The sequence below is a fragment of the Ostrea edulis genome, chromosome 6 (assembly GCF_947568905.1).
Source record: "Ostrea edulis chromosome 6, xbOstEdul1.1, whole genome shotgun sequence".
Classification (NCBI taxonomy): Eukaryota; Metazoa; Mollusca; class Bivalvia; order Ostreida; family Ostreidae; genus Ostrea; species Ostrea edulis.
In genome coordinates this window covers 54,757,250-54,779,798 of record NC_079169.1, presented here as the reverse complement: position 1 = coordinate 54,779,798, position 22,549 = coordinate 54,757,250, and the positions used below count along the sequence as shown (strand labels likewise).

General features: G+C 33.9%; 1 protein-coding gene across 1 annotated transcript; it reads right to left on the bottom strand.

Annotated features, from left to right (window-relative positions):
* LOC125683489 (uncharacterized) lies at nt 1–21,770 on the bottom strand. Its single transcript, XM_056140065.1, has 5 exons — nt 21,557–21,770; nt 20,024–20,086; nt 15,541–15,717; nt 7,629–7,820; nt 1–5,052 (listed from the first exon to the last, which is right to left on the bottom strand). The coding sequence occupies exons 1-5, from the start codon at nt 21,726–21,728 to the stop codon at nt 4,775–4,777; spliced, it is 882 nt and encodes a 293-aa protein (XP_055996040.1). The 5' UTR covers nt 21,729–21,770; the 3' UTR covers nt 1–4,774.
* Nucleotides 21,771–22,549: the final 779 nt, after the last annotated feature.

Below are 22,549 nucleotides of genomic sequence, written 5' to 3'. Positions count from 1 at the left end.
GCAAGATATTTTTTCTTCTCTGGTACAAGTTTTTAAATAAACTCTGCTTCATAAGAATATAAAAACTGGTCAGTTAACAAAGGAGCACAATTCGTGCCCATGGGAATTACAACAGACTACTAGTATTGGAAGACCTGATCACCAAAGACTACAAAGATATTGTCAACGAGGAACTTCAGCTTATTTTTTTTTATTTCAGCTTCAGAGTACTTGTGCGTGGAATCATAGTGGTGTTTAACAAAGTAATATTTTGGATGACTGATCACTAGATACGAATTTTTCCTTTTTCCATTTTTGGTGAATGGAATGGTCGTGTAAAGTGTTGAAAAGTCATACATTTTGATGTTGTTGATTTGAGAAAAGTTTTGCTATTTAAAATTTACTATTAATAGCTCGTTAGAATTTTTTTATTTAATCCTCATTGGAATCAGTTTCCTGTGATCTAGCGATTAGATAAAACCCCAAACTTCCTTGGAAAATCATTGCCTATACTGATATATAATGTATATTAAAGGGGCTTGGACACGAATTGAGTTACAAGTGAGATACGTATACAGCACTCACATTTCTTTGTTATCTAAAGTAGGCTCGTGCCATGTATTTGTGTACTTATATATTGCTCAATAGAAAACACCATGTTTAAAAGATAATGATATGTGACAAGCACTAGAGCTGTTAAGGATGTATGCTACACCAGAGAAATTTGATATGGATGAAAAGTGGAAGATATTTACCACAATATTTTGAAATTTGATAACTTTCAAATATACTTTATTTAGTCAAAAAAATGCAGGTTTAGTAGAAAGCAATGTGAAAAAAAAATTTAAAACCCCTGTTGGACTCGAACTCGTGATCTACAGTTCAGTAGTCGACGTGCTAAACAACTGAGCTTCTCAGCTAGGCGATGGTTTTTTAAATGGATAGGCAAATATTGCTGATATTTATATTTCCATTCTTGTTTTAAAAGGAAGTCAGCCATTATGATGATGTAGAGTACATCCGTATTTGTGCTCAGAATTAACTTGTAATTTGATTATTCTGCTTTAAACGAAACTTTTCCTACATGTAGTACATTTAACTTACATAAACAAAAACACAAGCCATCTATTTTGAATGTTTGGCCCTGTCCACGAGGCCCTGGAGGAGAGAAAATCACACATTTCACATTTTACATTCCTCTTATCCTAAAGAAGCTTCACACAAAAAATGGTAGCAAATGGCCTTGTAGTTTTCAAAAAAGGAAGGACGAAGTTAACTACAATAGGTCGCATGGGTTACTCAGTTGACCTAAATATTTTGAGGAAAATTCAATAGTAAAATAAAAGAGTTCTGACATTAGGAGGGGTGGAAATCATTTTTCAACACTTCTAAATTCTAGGGGGATAATCCTTTAAAACTTTACCAGACGTATATTTTCCCCTTTCACTTATGTAGAATAATGAAAGTTGACAAAAGGAAATCTGCAGGACCAAATTTGATTCTGAATGAATGTATATAATTTAAGTATTCGCTTACAAACTTTGATGAAATTATTTTTTAAGAATACTTATTGCTGGTAAAATACTACATACAGTCTACTCCGGATATAATGAAATTCAGGGGACCGACCTGAATTATTATATCCAAAGTTCAATATAACCAATGCTGAACTATACAAATATTGCTACCGGGGGATCTATTTTAAGTTCAATATAACAGATATTTCAAAATAACCGACTTCAATATAAATGGAGTGGACTGTACGTGGTATTTATTGTTCTCTACCAATGAGGTGACCGAAATAGTTATAACATTTTGATACAAGGGTGTTGATATATGTGGTTGTTTGGAAAATCATTTATTTAGTTTAGTGAACTTCTGCGGACAAGACTGTCCAATTATCTAGAAAGTAATTCTTTACTAAGACCTTTTTAAACTGGGTTTAGAAAAGAACATTGCACAACTGACAACCTTTTCCTTTTGAAAATACGTATATGTATTAGTTAGCAATTATTTTTACTACAAAACAATGAATTATTGCTTGCTTTGTTAATGTAACTAAGAAAACCTGCTTTTCTTCAAAAACCTCTATTCAAATGTACTGGATGTCATTTTCATACAATAATTAAACGTTATATTGTTCTATTGTAAATGCTATGAAACAATCAAATGTACATAGTGAGTTTTTCTCTAATAAGTGTGGGGTAAAACAAGGAGACAATTTGACCTCTATACGTTTTAACATATTTATTGACGATTTTACAGATTAATGCAAAGTTTAACAAAAACCTCAAACCCCATTAAACTAAACAATATTCAGTTTAGTAGTTTATTTTTGGTGATAATTCATTACTACTATCAGAGTCAGCCGATGGGCTGCAGCATTGCCTAGAAAAATACTGTTTTGCCGTAAATTAGACAAACCATCACAAGGTCGAATGCTGACGTGTTTTATTCCAATTGTTAAGCCGTTCTATACATACTGATTTTAACTACGGATTACTCTGTTTACCTGATCAAGATATAGGGATCATGGTGAGTGTGACCGGTCAACAGGGGATGTCTACTCCTCCTAGGCACCTGATCCCACTCTGAAATGTCCGTGCTTGCCCTTCTCTTGATTTTGCATTATTTATATGATTTATGAGATTGATCACTGTTTGTTATGTTCACTTGTACACGTTACGATTTGCATAAAAATCAAATACTGTACCAAGTATATTCTAGTAAAACCTTTAAGAAATTGAGTTGTACAACAATGTTTTATAAGAAAAGGGCTATTGCGTTTGTTAATGGGTACAATACATGTATATTTGGGTGTTGTCCTGAAAAACAATGTAAAATTCAGCATACATGTACATACACGATTTTAGCAGGTAAGACATGGAAGGCACATTTCCTTAATTACCAAATAAGAACTACGAAACAATCTAGAATATTTTTTTTTCTAAAAAAAAAATGCTAATTTTTATACATTTTCATCTAGCATTTTCCAATTTTGACTGATACGGTACTATGGACATTTGGAATAGTGATGTTAAAGCAGTGACCAAAGACTTCGGAAAAAAGAAGTCATATATCTCATAATTCAGCAGTAACAGTAGAGTTTACAGAATATATATATATATAAAAAAAGAAGTCACATATCTCATAATTCAGCACTAAGAGTAGAGTTTACAGAATATATAAAAAAAGAAGTCACATATCTTATAATTCAGCAGTAACAGTAGAGTTTACAGAATATATAACCAAGGTTTAGATATATTCATAGACTAAAGAAAGTGGCTGAATAACAAGAGAGCACACTCTTGCTCCTACAAATGTATGTATAGAAGATGAACAACTTGCACAAATGAGAAAATTTGTTAGGAAAATCTGAATTAACAATACTAACTGATGTTCTTGAATTCAATGCTAATACATATACATTATTTGTAAATGAATTTGAAAATTGTGTAGTAAAATTATTTTGAAAAAAAAAATAGTTTGCTTCCCCACTGATAATATGAAACAGGAAGAGAATGTAAATTGTCATTCTATTGTAAATTAGTAATGAGTTCTCAAAATCTGAATAGAGTGCAAATGCAAAATTTATTTTCCATTTTTCAAAAAGCTTCATTCCTATTTTTAAACTCCATTAAAAACAATGTTCACAAATTACAGATAACGATTGGCAGATATCGTTAAACAATTAATTATTCAAAGGGAAGAAAGATATTGTGTTAGGTATCCTACTATATTGGCAGGTAAACACGACGTTTTGTTTGCATGTCCTCTGTTTAACCAACTTCGATGTTAATATTTAACAAGTTTTGAAAGTACATGTTTGCCTTAAAAATCAATTGGCGATATGTGTTACTGTTCCATACAATAATTCCAGAAAGTCTTATTTAAAATATCCGTGTGACTTGTACCACCTATAGTTTTAGACATTAAAATTCTGATATGTCTTATTAGCATTCTACACCTTTTCATGTAGGCTACCCATCAATTTGTAACATACATTTCAAACCATATCAATTCACAATCAATATGATAAAGGTGATGGACAATCTGATATACAGCTTTGCACAGAAAGTTGAAAATTTATAAATTTCACAACAAATGTGTAGCTGTGTATGAGTATATGTCTATATAAGGAAAATGGGGAGAAAAACGTGAAATAGGGTCTCGCCATACTGCCTGGCCATAAGCAAGGGTTGTACTCGATTTTAACCCACCCCCCAATTATCTGTAAATAAGTGGGCTCAGATTCAACGCGGTGTGATTTTTTTTATTTCAAAGTGCTATAATTTATTTTATAGTACATTTTACACATGATTTTGAGGATTCAGCCGTTTAATTTACAGTAACGTTACACATGAAATACCAGTAAACTTAATGTTGGGATTTTTAATGTTTGATTGCATTTCATATTATGCTCAAGCACAAACTTCTGTCTTGGTGGCATTCGCTTGTTACTAATGTACAGCCTAACATTTCCAGAAGCAAAAGGTTTTATTTCATGTTTCTCATTAGCGCACTTTGTGTTTCTAAAAAGGAAGTATGTTAATTATAACCTGGATCCAGTCGGATACACACGGTTGGTTACAATTCTTCTATCCAAGAAACAAAGCCTAATCAACCGTGGAAATCCGGCGATGAGTTGGTCCCAAATCTAAAGAAATTTGAAATGATTTTTCATAGTGGAATAATCTACATCTAATTTTTGTTGCACTTTGTACATTGTTTTTCATAGTACGTGACACAGCTCCCAAATTTCAAAGCAGTTTTTAACAAATCTTAAAGCAGGTTGTTAGAAAGCTCCGTGCCTAATGTGCCGGTATAGCAAAGGGAGATCACTGCAGATAATGATCGAGAAAATGAAAGTTATAATCCCTACTCCAAGAGCCATTCCTATTCCCTGTACAGACTTCCGCTCGTCTGAGGCCGAGGTCTTCTGCCGGATTTTGGACGATAACTTGGCTATCTTCACCTTCAATTTTGCTTTAATTTCTTCTATTCTTTCCGCAAGCACCTGGGGGTCTGTGATGAAATTCTGAGTTTTTAGTCGCTCACAGGGACACTGACATCCTACGATAGACAAGTTTTTATGAGTTTTGAATAAGCATTGTCAAAATAAGATGCTAAGGTAGGTATATACTGTCTACAACAAGCAGAGAAAAATATGTAACCATGTAGGCTTTCACAGGACAGTAATTGTGTAGTGATATTGTAAATTCAGTATAAATGATTAATTCTTTCTTTTCTTGGATGTTTTCTTCAAAATTACTAATATTCAGGAAATGAATGGCATTAGCTCATTTACAGTGTTAAACAGAAATGTATAATTATCTTTTTACACTTTTGCAATTTCAAACTAGTTGTGTTAAAGGCGAATAATAGTAGTTGATAGTGAATTCAGCAGCCCTTCGTAGCTTCGATTATGAATTACGTTGTTGCTAATATATTGAATAGGAAGAAATAAAAATAGAATGCGTTTACGAGTATATATTTATATTACAAATCGCATTTTCCTCTACGAACCAACCAATTTCAGCACGCGACACAATCCGTTCATATTGACTATGAACGGATTATGAACCAGCTTAAAGCACGCGACTGAGAAAGCGTGATGATTTGAAAAAATACAACGTGTTACAAAGATCTTGCAAAGTCGCATCTCGGATTAAGATTGTGAACTTACGTGGATTATCATCGCAATTTTGTGATCTCCTAGCTCCAAAATACAGTGCACCGTGCACTGTTGATAAAAGGCAGGGTACGACGAACTGTGACGTCCTTTCAATGTTTGACGTACGGCACAATACGACTGTGACATAGATGGATCTTAGGAGTTCGTTTTATGCAATAAAATATTTCCTAACTTGTAGCAGCAATGTAAACAAATGGTGAGTAAGTAAATGAATATAAATATAAGAAATGAACATCACTTTTGAGTTGTTCATGGATGGTCAATATCAACGTATTTGGATTTGAGGCAAATTCTCTGTGAATCGTTAGCGCGATTCACAGAATTTGCCTCAAATACAAATCCGTTCATATTGACCATGAACAGCTCAAAAGTGATGTTCATTTCTTATCTATCTAGTGTCTACGGGTAACGCAAACACTTCTCACCTCGGCAACTATCTTAAGGATATTTGGAACAATATTCTCAGAGAAAGACTTTGAGACAGAAAAGGATAAAAAATATTAAGATAACGAAGAGTAATCAATCCCAAAAAACCCTAAACAGAATACAAAATTGAATGTAGGAAAGACACGGACACTGGGCAGATCAGATATGGGATCAGGTGCCTCGGAGGAGTAAGTATACCCTGTCGACCGGTCACACCCACTCTGAGCCCTATATCTTGATCAGGTAAACGGAGTTAACCGTAGTCAAAATCAGTATGCAAAAACGGCCTAACAATTGGTATGAAACATATCGGATAGCATGTTTCCATATGAATTTCATATAATTTTCTCATGTTTTATTCATATGATTTTATGTTATATTTGTAGATTTTGAATTATAATCTATATCATTATTGCATATCATTCTTAGTTTATACCTGCAATTTTGAACAAGTAACTCCGAAAGAAAAATCTAAAGGAATCCGTAAAGAAATCAGGTATTTATTTATGTAATCCCATCAATGCTATACATATGTATACCAAATATCGGGATAATTGGCCTAGCAGTATCCGAGAAGTTGAAAATGTTAAAATGTTTAAGAACAAAAGCACATCGCAAAAGGTTTTCTGTATGGTGGAGTTGACCAAATAACTTACGAAAGAAAGGCGTATGACTAGTAGTTGATCAGGGTTTTCAGCAGCAGATTCAAATAAGGAACAGTTTATTAAAAATCCAATTTTGAGATAGGAATTATGCAGTCAGAATTTGTTACGCCATTTTCAAAAGAACATTGATATCCTTTTTATAACGTTCTAGATTAGTCATCGATAACTTCAAAGGGCTAAATATTGTCTGTACCTCTATTCTATCAATTACTAGCAATAGACATCAAAGCACAAACTCAATTTTCATAATACTTATTCTTGCATTTCTAGACCATGTTTGGGGTTGTTGCTGAGGGATATTTGAATATAAGAAAATATTAACATAATAATAAGAATAATAATATTTATTTATATAGCGCCCTATATGACTATAAATAACCACTCTAAAGCGCTGCACACAATAAAAATGATACAGCATGTTATAAACGTAGTAAAAGGAAATTATAATAGCACTAAGAAGATAATATCAAAACAATGCTAGAAAAACATCAATAATGTGAAGTAAAATTACTAAAATCTAAAACATGATATGCATGAAAAAAGTTCCACGCCGTACAATCAAATGATATAAAATACAATAGTTGAAATAAATATACAATTATACACTTGAAAAAGTCATGTTAAAATGATGGTAAAGAAACCATAAAGATTTAACCACCTATAATACTAATAATATGCAAGTCTAAAAAGATGTGTTTTAAAATGTTTTTTTTAAAAAGTGTTCAAATTCTGACAACGGTGGAGGGTATCAGGCAGAGAGTTCCATACATATAAACCAAAGATTTCTGGAAAAAAACTTAGCAATTACCAAAAGTTTATAATCTTATAGATCATGCAGGTTCAATGAATAAGAAAGGCATTACTTTGACACACAGGTTTGTCTCCAGTCCATGTCAGGTTGCCCAGACAGGTTCTCGTCAGCTGACCAATAATCAGCTTGTGGCGATATTTACACTGAAGAGTGATATTCTCTTCTTTCAGGTAGTAGGCTTTTGAACTGTTTAGATTGACGAGGACCGTGGTCGACTCATTGTACGCATCATTTCTACAAACCTCTGAAATAAAAAAAAAATCATCAAAGAAGAGGTCAATGGGCACAAATATCTTATTTATCAGATTCTTTAAGAGATTGATATCCTAATGATCCTTACATGAAGAAAACGAACAGTGATCAATCTCATAACTCCCACAAGCAATACAAAATAGAGAGTTGGGCAAACACGGATCCCTAGATATACCTGAGGTGGGATCAGGTGCCTAAGAGAAGTAAGCATCCCCTGTCGACCGGTCACACCCGCCGTGAGCCCTATATCTTGATCAGGTAAACGGAGTTATCTGTAGTCAAAATCAGTGTGTAAAGAACGGCCTCACGATCGGTATGAAACAAGTTAGACAGCATTTGAATCAATGATAGATTGTACTGGCAAATTAGATCGTTATAACAATCATAAACTTTGCGAAATTCTGATTTTAAACGAGACTGTTGAAACCCCTGCACCATCAACTTGTTGGTCAGTAGCATGCCTTGATTTAAAAACTGATCATACACAGAACAAGCTCTTGCGTATCGAATCAGTTGAGAGATATAAACACCATATGTAGGAGATGATGGAATATTGCTACATAAGTATGGGAAGTTGACGACGGAGAAGCTGAAACCATCCCGTATATCATAAAATTTAGTTGTTAGTTTGCCGTTAATAACTACTTTCAATAAAATATCTAAGTATGAAGCCGAAGTGGACGACTCTGTGGTGTCTTTTATTTCGAGTTCACAGGGATATATCGAATCGACATATGAATGAAAATTATCATTGTTAATAGATAAAGCGTCGTGGATTCATGCTTCTTTTGATTTTCATTATTGTGTTTACAAAACACCGCATAGTGAATAGAGGTATTTATATGAAGATTTTTGACTGGCTGCTGTGTTTACTTACTACATACATAAATCAAAGTACTTAAAATACTCGTGGGAGTTGAACATTGTGGAAATTCAGTTAGAAAAGATAGTACTGGAAGGGTAGGGGGATAAATGACTGAATATTATCATTATTTTAGATACAAATCAACTGTTGTTGTTTCAAAGCGTTACAACAGCAAACATGGATAATGGAAGGCCCATGGGCCACAACGCTCCTCTAGTAACTGAAGTCGTGTTGTTGTTTTCTAGAATTTCACCCCTTTATATTCTCATGAAAAATGTGACCACATATTATGGCCCAAACATTCAAATCAATATGGTTATCAATGCCTTGCAGTTATGAAGAAGTTTTTCCCCTGTATATATACATTCAAGTTTAATCCTAGTTATAGCTAATTCTAAGGATTCATTACTTGAAAAGGTAGTCCAATATGCTAAACTGTCACCTGAGTATACTACAGTCCTATAGAGGATCAATGGAATGGTAAATAATTGTATAATAACTCAAAATAAATGAAATGCAAAAAAATTACAAATTGTCGGGCATCGGAAATGCACAAGCCGAGGTGCGCAAGGAATGGGCATAGAGGGAACCGGCAGAAAAGTTTTCAAGAATTATCAAGCAAGGAGCCGACTTAAATCCTTTGTGACCTTGACCTTCACAAAGTCAATAGGCTTCTTTGTCTCATCAAGGGCGATAATCCATCTAAGTTTAATTGAGATCCTATAATTTGTTAAAAAATTATAGTGCAGAAAACAAAATTTTCTCCAAATTTCAGTCTATTTATAGCCACTGTGACTTTGACCTTGTGACCCCGGAATCGATAGGCTTCTTGTCTTACTTAATCGATCTAAGATTGATTGAGATCCTATAATTCGTTCAAGAGCTATGGTGCGGAAAACAAAATTTTCTCCAAATTTCAGTCTATTTATAGCCAGTGACCTTGACCTTTGACCCAGTGACCCCAGAATCGATAGGCTTCCTCATCTTACTGAGGGTGACAATCCATCTAAGTTTGAATGAGATCCTATAATTTGCTCAAGAGCTATGGTGCGGAAATGAAATGTTGATGCGTGCCCGCCTGCCCGCCCAAAGGCACTTCATCAGATCATAAGCCGAGTTCGACTTCATCGCAACTCCGCTAAAAATGAAACACTAGTCAAATAATGTTATTTATTGTCAAGGTATTTGGAATATTATACTGTGGCTCAAACAGGGGGTTAATGAACCTGACAGTATGGAAAGCATATAGTGGAATCAGACTTGTGATGCTGGAAATCTATAGTGATTAATGTACAAGATCCATAACTTTTTTTTTTCAGTTTGTGAGGGAGAATCCTCATGTCTCTTTCATCTGTAGACAAATAAACAATGTGTTTTGACCAGAGCAATTTCCAATCCTTTTTGCAGCATAAATTCAACATTGTGGCAACTGGGTTAAACTTTGATAGTGAAGTAATACATGGCAGCACCTTATCCCATGCTCTTAAAATTTCTGTTTGACACACACTCATGACATCCACTCAAACATTACAGAGTGCAGCAAAATCCCATTGTAATAGGGGATTCAAAATGGATAACTGGTACAAAATATGGTACATACTATTCAAAAAGGATAATGAATTTGACATATTGATGTCTTGGAAAAGGAAATTCTGACATCGGGGCTCTAAGCGTTTTCAAACATTGTCATTTGATAAAAGTGTTCTACATTTTTAAAAATAGAGATTAATATGTCTTTACATACATAGGTGAGAAAGTTTCCATTATTCCTAGCCGAGACATACCATGTATGCGCAAAAAATTCATAAACAAATATCACACTACTCACGTAGAAAATGTGGACCTTACCGTCAGATCATCAAGCGCAGCGAAACACGCCATTTCGAGATTATAGTCGACGAAAGCTCGGTACCAGTAATGAATAAGGTACACTCATTTTGTATCTATTTTGTGACTTTCTTTATTAAAAGGAACAGTTCTCTAATGTGTAACGTGCAATTACTACGTAATTCAATAACTTGAAGCATGAAGCAGTTTCACTTTGCCACCGGATATAAGAAATTTTATTTCGTATTCCGATCCCAATCAAAAGTTGTTGACTGGGAATGACGTGTTTTAATTCAATCTACATGTAACATCAAGCATTTTTTATATCACATTAAGAAAAAAACCAAATATATACACATACACAATGTTGTAGAGTTATTTCTTGTAAATTTTCTGAGGTTTCGCACCATATTCGATATTTCGCGCCACGGTGTCAATAGGGCTTGTGTGCAGTTGTCGTTCGTTTCCCTATCAATGTTTATAGGTGACGCTGTGCTACAAACGACAATTTTCAACCTTATCTTTTATTTTTCTATGTCTATCAGTATCAATTTGATCGAAATCTTGTATTCAAATTGATTTGAATACAATATCATTGCATTTATTTACATGTCAATTATCAAAATTAGATTAATTCAGAAAAGTTACATGGATTATTTAATGGCGGATGTTTATAAAAGTTTATGTTGATTTACCTAGGAGTAAATCAGCTGACACAGAACCCCCGCTGACGACCACTATACAAATCAATACAAATTACTGCGCAGAAAAGTGCATGATGACCCAGGGAGATTGAACATAGTTCAACTCCCAAAAACACTTTCATCAATAGTCATAAAAGGGATACACGATACCATATAATGGTGTTTTTTCCGCGATAATCCAATTTTCGCTTTCTTCCGAGTACATGTAGTTTTGAATCGAAACAATTAAGTTCGCATAAAATTTGCACCAACTGTGTGCCATATCTTACAAGATAGGAATTATTATGTGAGTAGACACTTACCATCTCAGGTGTAGTGCTAATTATCTTAAACGTTAGTCAGGTGTTATTACTGTACGCGCACCTGTTAACGTGTTGAGTGATAACACACGGAACAGTAATGTCTGTTCAGTATAGAATTGAAACCTGTCAATTTGTAACTAAAAAATTCGACTTGGAGAATCGCAAATAAAGAACTACGCAGATAAAAAATAAGAGTGTTTTGGGGGTATTTTCGCAAAAATTGTGATACGCAAAGAAACCCGTTACATGTATACGGTATATAACACACAGCAATATTCCAAGTTCAATTCCATCTGTAATCACCAAATGAATAATCAATACAATAATTTGGAATAAGAATTCTAAGCGAGCTTAAAATAAATTTTATATATTGATTGTGTAATGTTTACGGTCGTAAACTTGGGTCCGCTCGTGCATAGTGTTCATAACAAGATAGCATAAGGGCGGATCCACGAATGCGCCTGTAAAGTTGTAAGATTGACTGCTTTTGAAGGACGTCTATCGTGAGCGTCATGTTTGATCGTGGAATTGTTAGGAGCACGTTTGGACCAATGGCTTTATTTCACTGTTCATTGTGAGCATCGCGTGGCTTTCTTCACTTTCTTTCAGAACGCCGCAGATTAAGCATTAGCATGTAGCTATTGGCACCAATGTTATATAGATACATATTTACACTCTTGCAAAATATTTGAACGGTTTTCTACTGCATTGCAACGGTAAGCACAAACCAAAATCGGTATTTCGTGTACTTCACATGATTATTGTCACTACGTCATTGTTTGGATATTGGGATCCCTATATCACTGGACATATGGCTCAAATCAGGTCATCATAAACTGTAATTGCTTTTATTGATTGATTGTATATTGTTTAAAGTCCCTCTCGAGAATCATTCACTCATATGGAGACGTTACCATTGCCCGTGAAGGGCTGCAAAATTTAGGCCTATGTTCGGCGCTTATGGCCTTTGAGCAGGGAAGGATCTTTATCGTGCCACACCTGTTGTGACACGGAACCTCGGTTTTTGTAGTCTCATCCGAAGGGCCTCCCCATTTAATCGCCTCTTACGGCAAGCGAGGGGTACTGAGGAGCTATTCGAACCCGGATCCACACGGAATGTACTTGCTTTGAATGGAAATATGGCTTCCTCAAGATAAAATTCCTAAGGATGTTCACAAACTTCAGTCAACGTTATTATATAACAAGTTAACACTTTAGCAATATGGAGAGCCAAATTAACATAAACTTAACTAACTGAAGATATCTTCAATTATTTAAAGATATTATCAAGTCAATTATTGTTTGCAATAATTGAATTAATGTGCATATCAATTCAAATGATGAGAGTATTAATTGATCTCATGCGCGCATTAATTCAGTTGTTGAGAGCATCAACGAAAAGTGAAGATAACTAATAGTGATCAATGAAAGGCGAAGATAACGAACAGCGATCAATCTCATAATTCCCACAAGCAATACAAATTAGATAGTTGGACAAAAACGGACTACTGGACACACCAAAGGTGGGACCAGGTCCCAAGGAGGAGTAAGCATCTCCTGTCGACCGGCCACACCCGCCGTGAGCCCTATATCTTGATCAGGTAAACGGAGTTATCCGTAGTCAAAATCAATGTGCCACGAACGACCTAACAATCGGTATGAAACACGTCAGACAGCATTTGACCCAGTGGTAGGTTGTATTGACAAACTAGATCGTGTTGGAATTATTACTCGCAAAATTACAATTGGGGCTCGGTATATAAATGATTGAATGATCTCTTTAATTCAGTTGAAGATATATTTAATTATCTAAAATGCTTTTGTAAAAGGAATTAATGCGCGCATCAATTATTTTAAAAAGAGTAATAATTCAATTAAAGAGATCATTAATTCAATTGTGAATATGCTGAATTGAAGAATTCTATAGTTGCTCTCTCTAAAAAGAATTATTTCGCCCATCAATTGAATTACTGATATCATAAATTCCATGGAGGAGAGCAATAATTCAATTATTGCGCGCATTGATTATATTGATGCGCGCTATAATTCAATTGAAGTGTTTGTTTTCCGCCACACTCAACAATTTTCCAGTTATCTGGTGGCGCCCAGTTTTTATTGGTGGAAGAGAGAACCCAGATACAATGTACCTGGGAAGAGACCACCGACCTTCCGAAAGTAAACTGGGAAACTCTCTCAATTACCGGCGCGAGCGGGATTCGAACCCACGCCGACAGAGGTGAGAGGCCGTGCAATTTTGAGCGCGATGCTCTAACCACTCGGCCACGGAGGCCCCTCAATTGAAGTGAGTGATAATTTAATCATTTCGAACATTGGATGAATTGTTGCGCGCATTAATTGAATTATTGCTCTCTTCAATTGAAATACAGCAATGCAGTTGTTGGTATTATCATTTGATTTGAAGAAAGCAACAATTAAAATATAGCGCTCATCAAGTCTTATTAATGCTACATATATCAAGAATACAATTAATACGCAAAATAATTCAGAATATCAATCATCATTTAAAAAGATGTTTAATTCAAATGGTGTGTGCATCAAATGAATTGATCATATCTTTAAATATTTTAAGATATCTTCAAAATGAAAAGGAGAAGATAACGAACAGTGATCAATCTCCTAACTCCTATAAGGAATATAAAATAAAGAGTTGGGCAAACACGCACCCCTGGATATACCAGAGGTGGGATTAGGTGCAAAGGAGTAGTAGGCTCATCCGCCGTGAGCTCTATATCTTGATCAGGTAAACGGAGTAGTCCGAAGTCAAAATCAGTATACCAAGAACGGCCAAACAATTGGTATGAAGCACGTCAGACGCCATTTGACCCAATGACAGGTTATATTGGCAAACTGGATCGTTATAAAGATCATTGAATTTGCGAAATGCTAACTTTAAACAAGACTGTTGAAACCCCTGTAACATAATTTTTTTTTGTCAGTAGCCTGCCTCGATTTAAAAACTGGTCATACGCAAAACAAACTCTTGCGTATCGAATCAGTTGAGATATACAAACACCATATGCAAGGTGATAATAGAAATTGCTACATAAACATGGGAAGTTGACGATGGAGAAGCTGAAATCATCACCTTTGTCATAAAGTTAAGTTGTTAGTTTGCCGTTAATATCCATTTTCAATAAAATATTTAAGTACAAAGCAGATGTGGAAATATATTGGTGGATGGAGTGTCCTAACCCACCACTTATTTGCTAAGTAAAAGAGAGATATATTTGCCAGTTTGTTTGTACTTTCAGTTGTAAAATACTGCATGTTAATCTATACTGTCAACTGGACCCTTAAGGGAGGCTGATCTAGTAAACAATAGAATAAGGACATTATTGAAAGAAAAATGCATTGTGCATTCCTTGTATGAACTTATATAAACGATATATTTCAGGATTAAATGGAAAAAAAAGTATTTGAAATCAGGATCATCCCAAGTGTCATATTCAACTTACATAATAGTCACGCAAAAAGGAGTCTAAACAGACCTTTTCCGGAAGAAACATGTCTAAACGTTGAATCTGGTTTTTCTTTCAGTGGAAAATCCTCTAGAGTTTGATCCAAAGTAGTTTCTATGTGTGCAGGTATTACCCTTTTGAACTAGCTAATCAGCTTCTTGATCAGAATTTCGATAAGCCTCGCGTTCAGTTCAAAATAATTGCTAACAAAAAGTGAAAACGGTTGGGGGAGGATACGCACATGTCTGGATGATCGAAACTTTTAATTTAACGGTAGCTCCGTCAATATATCAACACACTGACATTATATGGGGAAAATGAGATATTTTTAAAATTCCGATTGGGAAAGCAGGTTAAATAGGAAAAACCCCATCGGAATCGGAAAAGTTGACAGGTATAATTTTCTAATAGTAGCTTGAATGCACCCATATCACAAATGAAATACAGCAATTTAACATGGTGAGTCACGACATTTTTTGAGTAAGCTGAAAGGCTCATTTTTCATATTTTTTGGAGAAGTGACAATTGTACTTACCCAAACATCTGTAGGAAACGCTATTGACCTGAATACTGTCCGCTTCATTTTTACATTTCATTTGAAAATTACATTCATTCAGCAACCCAGAACTGTTTTGCAGAAGTATGTAGCGAGAATGACACTGAAGGGTAATATTATTATTCACCCGAAAGGCAACCTCAGTCTCAAGAAAATCTGAAAAATTTAATTCAATATCAATATTAGTCTCCTTTAAAAAGCATCTCATTTCACCATAGGTAAGTATAAATAAAAATAGTAAATCATAAACAATAAAACAACAACGTAGGGTAAAGTAAACATCATGCATCGACATTGTAGGATATAGTAAACAACAACATTGTAGGATATAGTAAACATCAACATCGTAGGATATAGTAAACAACAACATTGTAGGATATACTAAACAACAACATTGTAGGATATAGTAAACAACAACATTGTAGGATATAGTAAACAACACCATTGTAGGATATAGTAAACAACAACATTGTAGAATATAGTAAACATCAACATTGTAGGATATAGTAAACATCAACATTGTAGGATATAGTAAACATCGACATTGTAGGATATAGTAAACAACAACATTGTAGGATATAGTAAACATCAAACATAGACATTATAGAATATAGTAAACATTGACATTGTAGGACATATCAAACATCGACATTGTAGGATAGAGTAAACATTGATATTGTAGGATATAGTAAATAACAATATTGTAGGATATCGTAAACATCAACATTGCAGGATATTGTAAACATCAATGTCGGATATAGTAAACAACAACATTGTAGGATATAGTAAATAACAACATTGTAGAATATAGTAAACATCAAACAAAGACATTGTAGGATATAGTAAACATCAACATTGTAGGATATAGTAAACATCGACATTGTAGGATATAGTAAACAACAACATTGTAGGATATAGTAAACAACAACATTGTAGGATATAGTAAACAACAACATTGTAGGATATAGTAAACAACAACATTGTAGGATATAGTAAACAACAACATTGTAGGATATAGTAAACATCGACATTGTAGGATATAGTAAACATCGACATTGTAGGACATATCAAACATCGACAATGTAGGATAGAGTAAACATTGATATTGTAGGATATAGTAAATAACAACATTGTAGGATATAGTAAACATCAACATTGCAGGATATTGTAAACATCAATGTCGGATATAGTAAACAACAACACTGTAGGATAGAGTAAACATCGACATTATAGGATATAGTAAACAACAACATTGTAGGATATAGTAAACAACAACATTGTAGGATATAGTAAACAACAACATTGTAGGATATAGTAAACATCAACATTGTAGGATATAGTAAACATCGACATTGTAGGATATAGTAAACAACAACATTGTAGGATATAGTAAACATCGACATTGTAGGATATAGTAAACAACAACATTGTAGGATATAGTAAACAACAACATTGTAGGATATAGTAAACAACAACATTGTAGGATATAGTAAACAACAACATTGTAGGATATAGTAAACATCGACATTATAGGATATAGTAAACAACAACATTGTAGGATATAATAAACAACAACATTATAGAATATAGTAAACATCGACATTGTAGGATATAGTAAACATCGACATTGTAGGATATAGTAAACATCAACATTGTAGGATATAGTAAACAACAACATTATAGGACATAGTAAACAACAACATTGTAGGATATAGTAAACAACAACATTGTAGGATATAGTAAACAACAACATTGTAGGATATAGTAAACATCAACATTGTAGGATATAGTAAACAACAACATTGTAGGATATAGTAAACAACAACATTGTAGGATATAGTAAACAACAACATTGTAGGATATAGTAAACATCAACATTGTAGGATATAATAAACATCAAACAGAGACATTGTAGGATATAGTAAACAACAACATTGTAGGATATAGTAAACAACATTGTAGGATATAGTAAACAACAACATTGTAGGATATAGTAAACATCAACATTGTAGGATATAGTAAACATCGACATTGTAGGATATAGTAAACATCGACATTGCAGGACATATCAAACATCGACAATGTAGGATAGAGTAAACATTGATATTGTAGGATATAGTAAATAACAACATTGTAGGATATAGTAAACATCAACATTGCAGGATATTGTAAACATCAATGTCGGATATAGTAAACAACAACACTGTAGGATATAGTAAACATCGACATTATAGGATATAGTAAACAACAACATTGTAGGATATAGTAAACAACAACATTGTAGGATATAGTAAACAACAACATTGTAGGATATAGTAAACATCAACATTGTAGGATATATTAAACATCGACATTGTAGGATATAGTAAACAACAACATTGTAGGATATAGTAAACATCGACATTGTAGGATATAGTAAACAACAACATTGTAGGATATAGTAAACAACAACATTGTAGAATATAGTAAACAACAACATTGTAGGATATAGTAAACATCGACATTATAGGATATAGTAAACAACAACATTGTAGGATATAATAAACAACAACATTATAGAATATAGTAAACATCGACATTGTAGGATATAGTAAACATCGACATTGTTGGATATAGTAAACATCAACATTGTAGGATATAGTAAACAACAACATTATAGGACATAGTAAACAACAACATTGTAGGATATAGTAAACAACAACATTGTAGGATATAGTAAACAACAACATTGTAGGATATAGTAAACATCAACATTGTAGGATATAGTAAACAACAACATTGTAGGATATAGTAAACATCAACATTGTAGGATATATTAAACAACAACATTGTAGGATATAGTAAACAACAACATTGTAGAATATAGTAAACATTGACATTGTAGGACATATCAAACATCGACATTGTAGGATAGAGTAAACATTGATATTGTAGGATATAGTAAACAACAACATTGTAGGATATAGTAAATAACAACATTGTAGGAATTAGTAAACATCAACATTGAAGGATATAGTAAACATCAACATTTTAGGATATAGTAAACAACAACATTGTAGGATATAGTAAACATCAACATCGTAGGATATAGTAAACAACAACATTGTAGGATATAGTAAACAACAACATTGTAGAATATAGTAAACAACAACATTGTAAGATATAGCAAACATCAACATTGTAGGATATAGTAAACAACAACATTGTAGGATATAGTAAACATCGACATTGTAGGATATATTAAACAACAACATTGTAGAATATAGTAAACAACAACATTGTAGAATATAGTAAACAACAACATTGTAGGATATAGTAAACATCAAACATAGACATTGTAGGATATAGTAAACATCAAACATAGACATTGTACGATATAGTAAAAAACAACATTGTAGGATATAGTCAACAACAACATTGTGGGATATAGTAAACAACAACATTGTAGGATATAGTAAACAACAACATTGTAGGATATAGTAAACATCAACATTGTAGGATATAGTAAACAACAACATTGTAGGATATAGTAAACAACAACATTGTAGGATATAGTAAACAACAACATTGTAGGATATAGAAAAACATCAACATTGTAGGATATAGTAAACAACAACATTGTAGGATATAGTAAACATCAAACATAGACATTGTAGAATATAGTAAACATTGACATTGTAGGACATATCAAACATCGACATTGTAGGATAGAGTAAACATTGATATTGTAGGATATAGTAAATAACAACATTGTAGGATATAGTAAACATCAACATTGCAGAATATTGTAAACATCAATGTCGGATATAGTAAACAACAACATTGTAGGATATAGTAAACATCAACATTGTAGAATATAGTAAACATCGACATTGTAGGATATAGTAAACATCAGTGTCGGATATAGTAAACAACAACATTGTAGAATATAATAAACATGGATATTGTAAGACATAGTAAACATGTAAAAATACCCAAATTCACTTGTATGACCTTGGGTACCATATATAGATCAAAATTAATGATGTTTCTGCATATGATAAATCCAGGAATTGGAGATAAAGTATTGAAGGACAGGTTGCAGTGGTTTGGTAGTTAGAGGGTTTGATTTGTGACTGGAATGTCTTAGTTTTGACTCCCAGTATTACCTTGTTCACGTCAAACTTAAGACGCAAAACTAAGTAGTGCCTGATCCTTCGCCAAACACTACTCGCCTCGGCAGTTAGAAGTGAAAGTCCCGGCCTTTCGGATAAAATCTCTAAAACCAAGGTCTGGTGTTGAAGTGGGCGTTAGCACGATAACGAGCCTTCACCTGTACCGATCTGAGCGGCATACATAAATCTGTTGCGGCATTTAACATACAGTTGATGACGTCTCAATGAGTGGAAAAATCCTGAGAGGTCGGAGAACAAACATAACAACTTGAGAGAGTTATGGATCGAATACTTCAAGAACGACTTACCCACTGGTAATTCTTCAGGGAGTGTTACTGGACATTTGCAGTTTTCATCAGAACCTGTACAACCTGAAGTTCAAATCATTGCAGTTATGAACAAAGCAAGAATTGCTCGTATAGAACTTTACACTCAAATGGGAACAATGTGATTGATGATCAAAGAAAGATACACAATATTACTTCAGTTAAAGATAGATTCGCAGATCCACCCTCTTTGATAGCTACACAATTTAGAATTTCGTAAACATGAATTTCTAAGGTCCTGTGTTGTAATGAGCGGAAATTTCCGGCTTTGATAGGACTTTTTCTATTCATTTTATTATTATTACACAAGAAAATATATTTCAAAAATAATATCATACATTCATGTATCACTTCGGTCTCACACTTCGAAACATTAAACATTGTGTTTATTCATATTCTAGTGAACGCGAAATAAAAGACACCAAAGAGTCTTTCACATCTGCTTAGTACTTCGATATTTTATTGAGCGTTGATGTTAATGGCAAACTAACAACTGAACTTTATGACAAACGGGATTACATCAGCTTCTCCATCGTCAACTTCCCATATTTATCAAGAAATATTCCATTATCACCTGCATATGGTGTTTATATGTCTCAAATGATTCGTCACGTAGGAGCTTGTTCTGCGTATGATCATTTTTTAAACCAAGGCAGGTTACTGACAAACAATTTGATGCTACAGGGGTTTCAACAGTCTCGTTTAAAGTCAAAATTTCGTAAATTTTACGATCGTTATAACGATCTACATGTAGTTTGCCAATGCAACCTGTCATTGGGTCAAGTGCTGTCTGGCGCGTTTCATACCAATTGTTAGGCTATTCTTTACACACTGATTTTGACTACAGATAACTCCGTTTACCTGATCAAGATATAGGGCTCACGGCGGGTGTTACCGGTCGACAGGGGATGATTACTCCTCCTAGGCACCTGATCCCACCTCTGGTATATCCAGGGGTCCGTGTTTGCCAAACTCTTAATGTTGTATTCTTTATAGGAGTAATAAGATTGATCATTTTTCGTTTACGTTATCTTCACCTTTCCTTTTAATGTGCAGCGATGAACAGAGATTAGACTCGATCTTTGACCAGGAACGAACTCTTGACTTCTTTATTTTCAGCAATGAATGTTTATTTCGATCATATCGTTACTCCTCGAAAGCATCGGCCGCTAAAATTTCCTTACAACAGCGTCAACTTGCAAAATACATAGAAATGCTTTGGGAGCCTAATATCATCTGAAAATGTCTATGAAGTGACGGCTTCGGTGAGTCGACCTTGTGTAGCGATCTAAGAGAGCGAATTAAAGATGTTTTACGCCGAATCAGCGATATTTCAATCAAATGGCTGGCAAAAGTGGACAATGAAACGTTGTCTGGTTATAGACAAAATTTACAAAAACATAGAAAAGTAACGTTGAATCAAAGGGACAGATAAACAGTATGTTACTCCTACAAGACTTGGATGTCGTTTACAGGATCTAATTAGGGTATTTCAACGACATCAGGGATATTTACCTAGGATTTCAACTTCACAGAGATCCAATATATTATCTTCTCCTGTTTTATTTAAATAGAAATATATCTGCTTCCCCTCGTAACCCCTCGGGAACATGATTACGTTCTGGGAGCTGGCTTTGGGGTCTTGTTCATGGTACACGGCAGGTAAGGAAGCTAGATCCGCCACCATCTTCTCTTGTTTGTTGATGAATAAATAAAATCCGGCATGCCGTGTGACTACAAAAATAAAAAGGAAGCTATTAGATCTCTATTCATGATCGATTATCAATGTATGTGTGTGGAATCAAAGTACTTGGTTTACTGTATGCATAAAATGGATCTGATCATATCCGCTTCCATCAAACCTCTACTCATGATTTAAAGCATCTATTAATCTGCTTCACACTTTATTTCACTATAAAGATTTTTAGTGGAGTTCATATGTAGAAGAATAAGACTTGCATTTTTGCGAAAGTATCATAGATCTATATTGTAAAATATTTCAACATGACCACATCCTCCGATTTAAAAATGAATTGATGATATGTATTAATATCAACAGTTCTATCAATAAGCATGGTTTTACAGATTATGCTCTGTACAAAATTTAGAGGGATATCTTGCTATGGAAACTTGAGGAAATGGACATGGTGACTTATTTGGTGACGGCATGAAATGTACAAAACTATAAAGCGTTACATGATAATCCGTGATGCACTTTCTAGATGAAAATCTTTTCTTCTTTTCAAAGTTCGGCTGTACGTGAACTTTGTCCTTTGGTTTGTCAAGGAAAAGAAATAGAAAATACCAACAGAAAAGGTCATGAGTTTATGACTACGATACACAGGTGAGATGTTGTCTTAGTTGTTACTCACTTTCTGACTCCATACCACAAAACCAGCAAAAATTAGAAACGGATGAAATATCTTGGTTTTACATTGTTTCTAATACAAGTGTTTGTTTTTTTATCTTTATCATTTTATTTTTTGCTTTGAATTTGAATTGAGTCCC

Bases quoted from the DNA above. Each gene is read 5' to 3' on its own strand.
- LOC125683489 (XM_056140065.1), bottom strand. From the start codon at position 21,728: ATGGTGGCGGATCTAGCTTCCTTACCTGCCGTGTACCATGAACAAGAC. The intron at 20,087-21,556 runs GTAAATATCCCT...TTTGAACTTCAG, and splicing joins CTGTGAAGTTGAAATCCTAG to GTTGTACAGGTTCTGATGAA. The intron at 7,821-15,540 runs GTAAGTACAATT...TTTTTATTTCAG, and splicing joins CGTTTCCTACAGATGTTTGG to AGGTTTGTAGAAATGATGCG.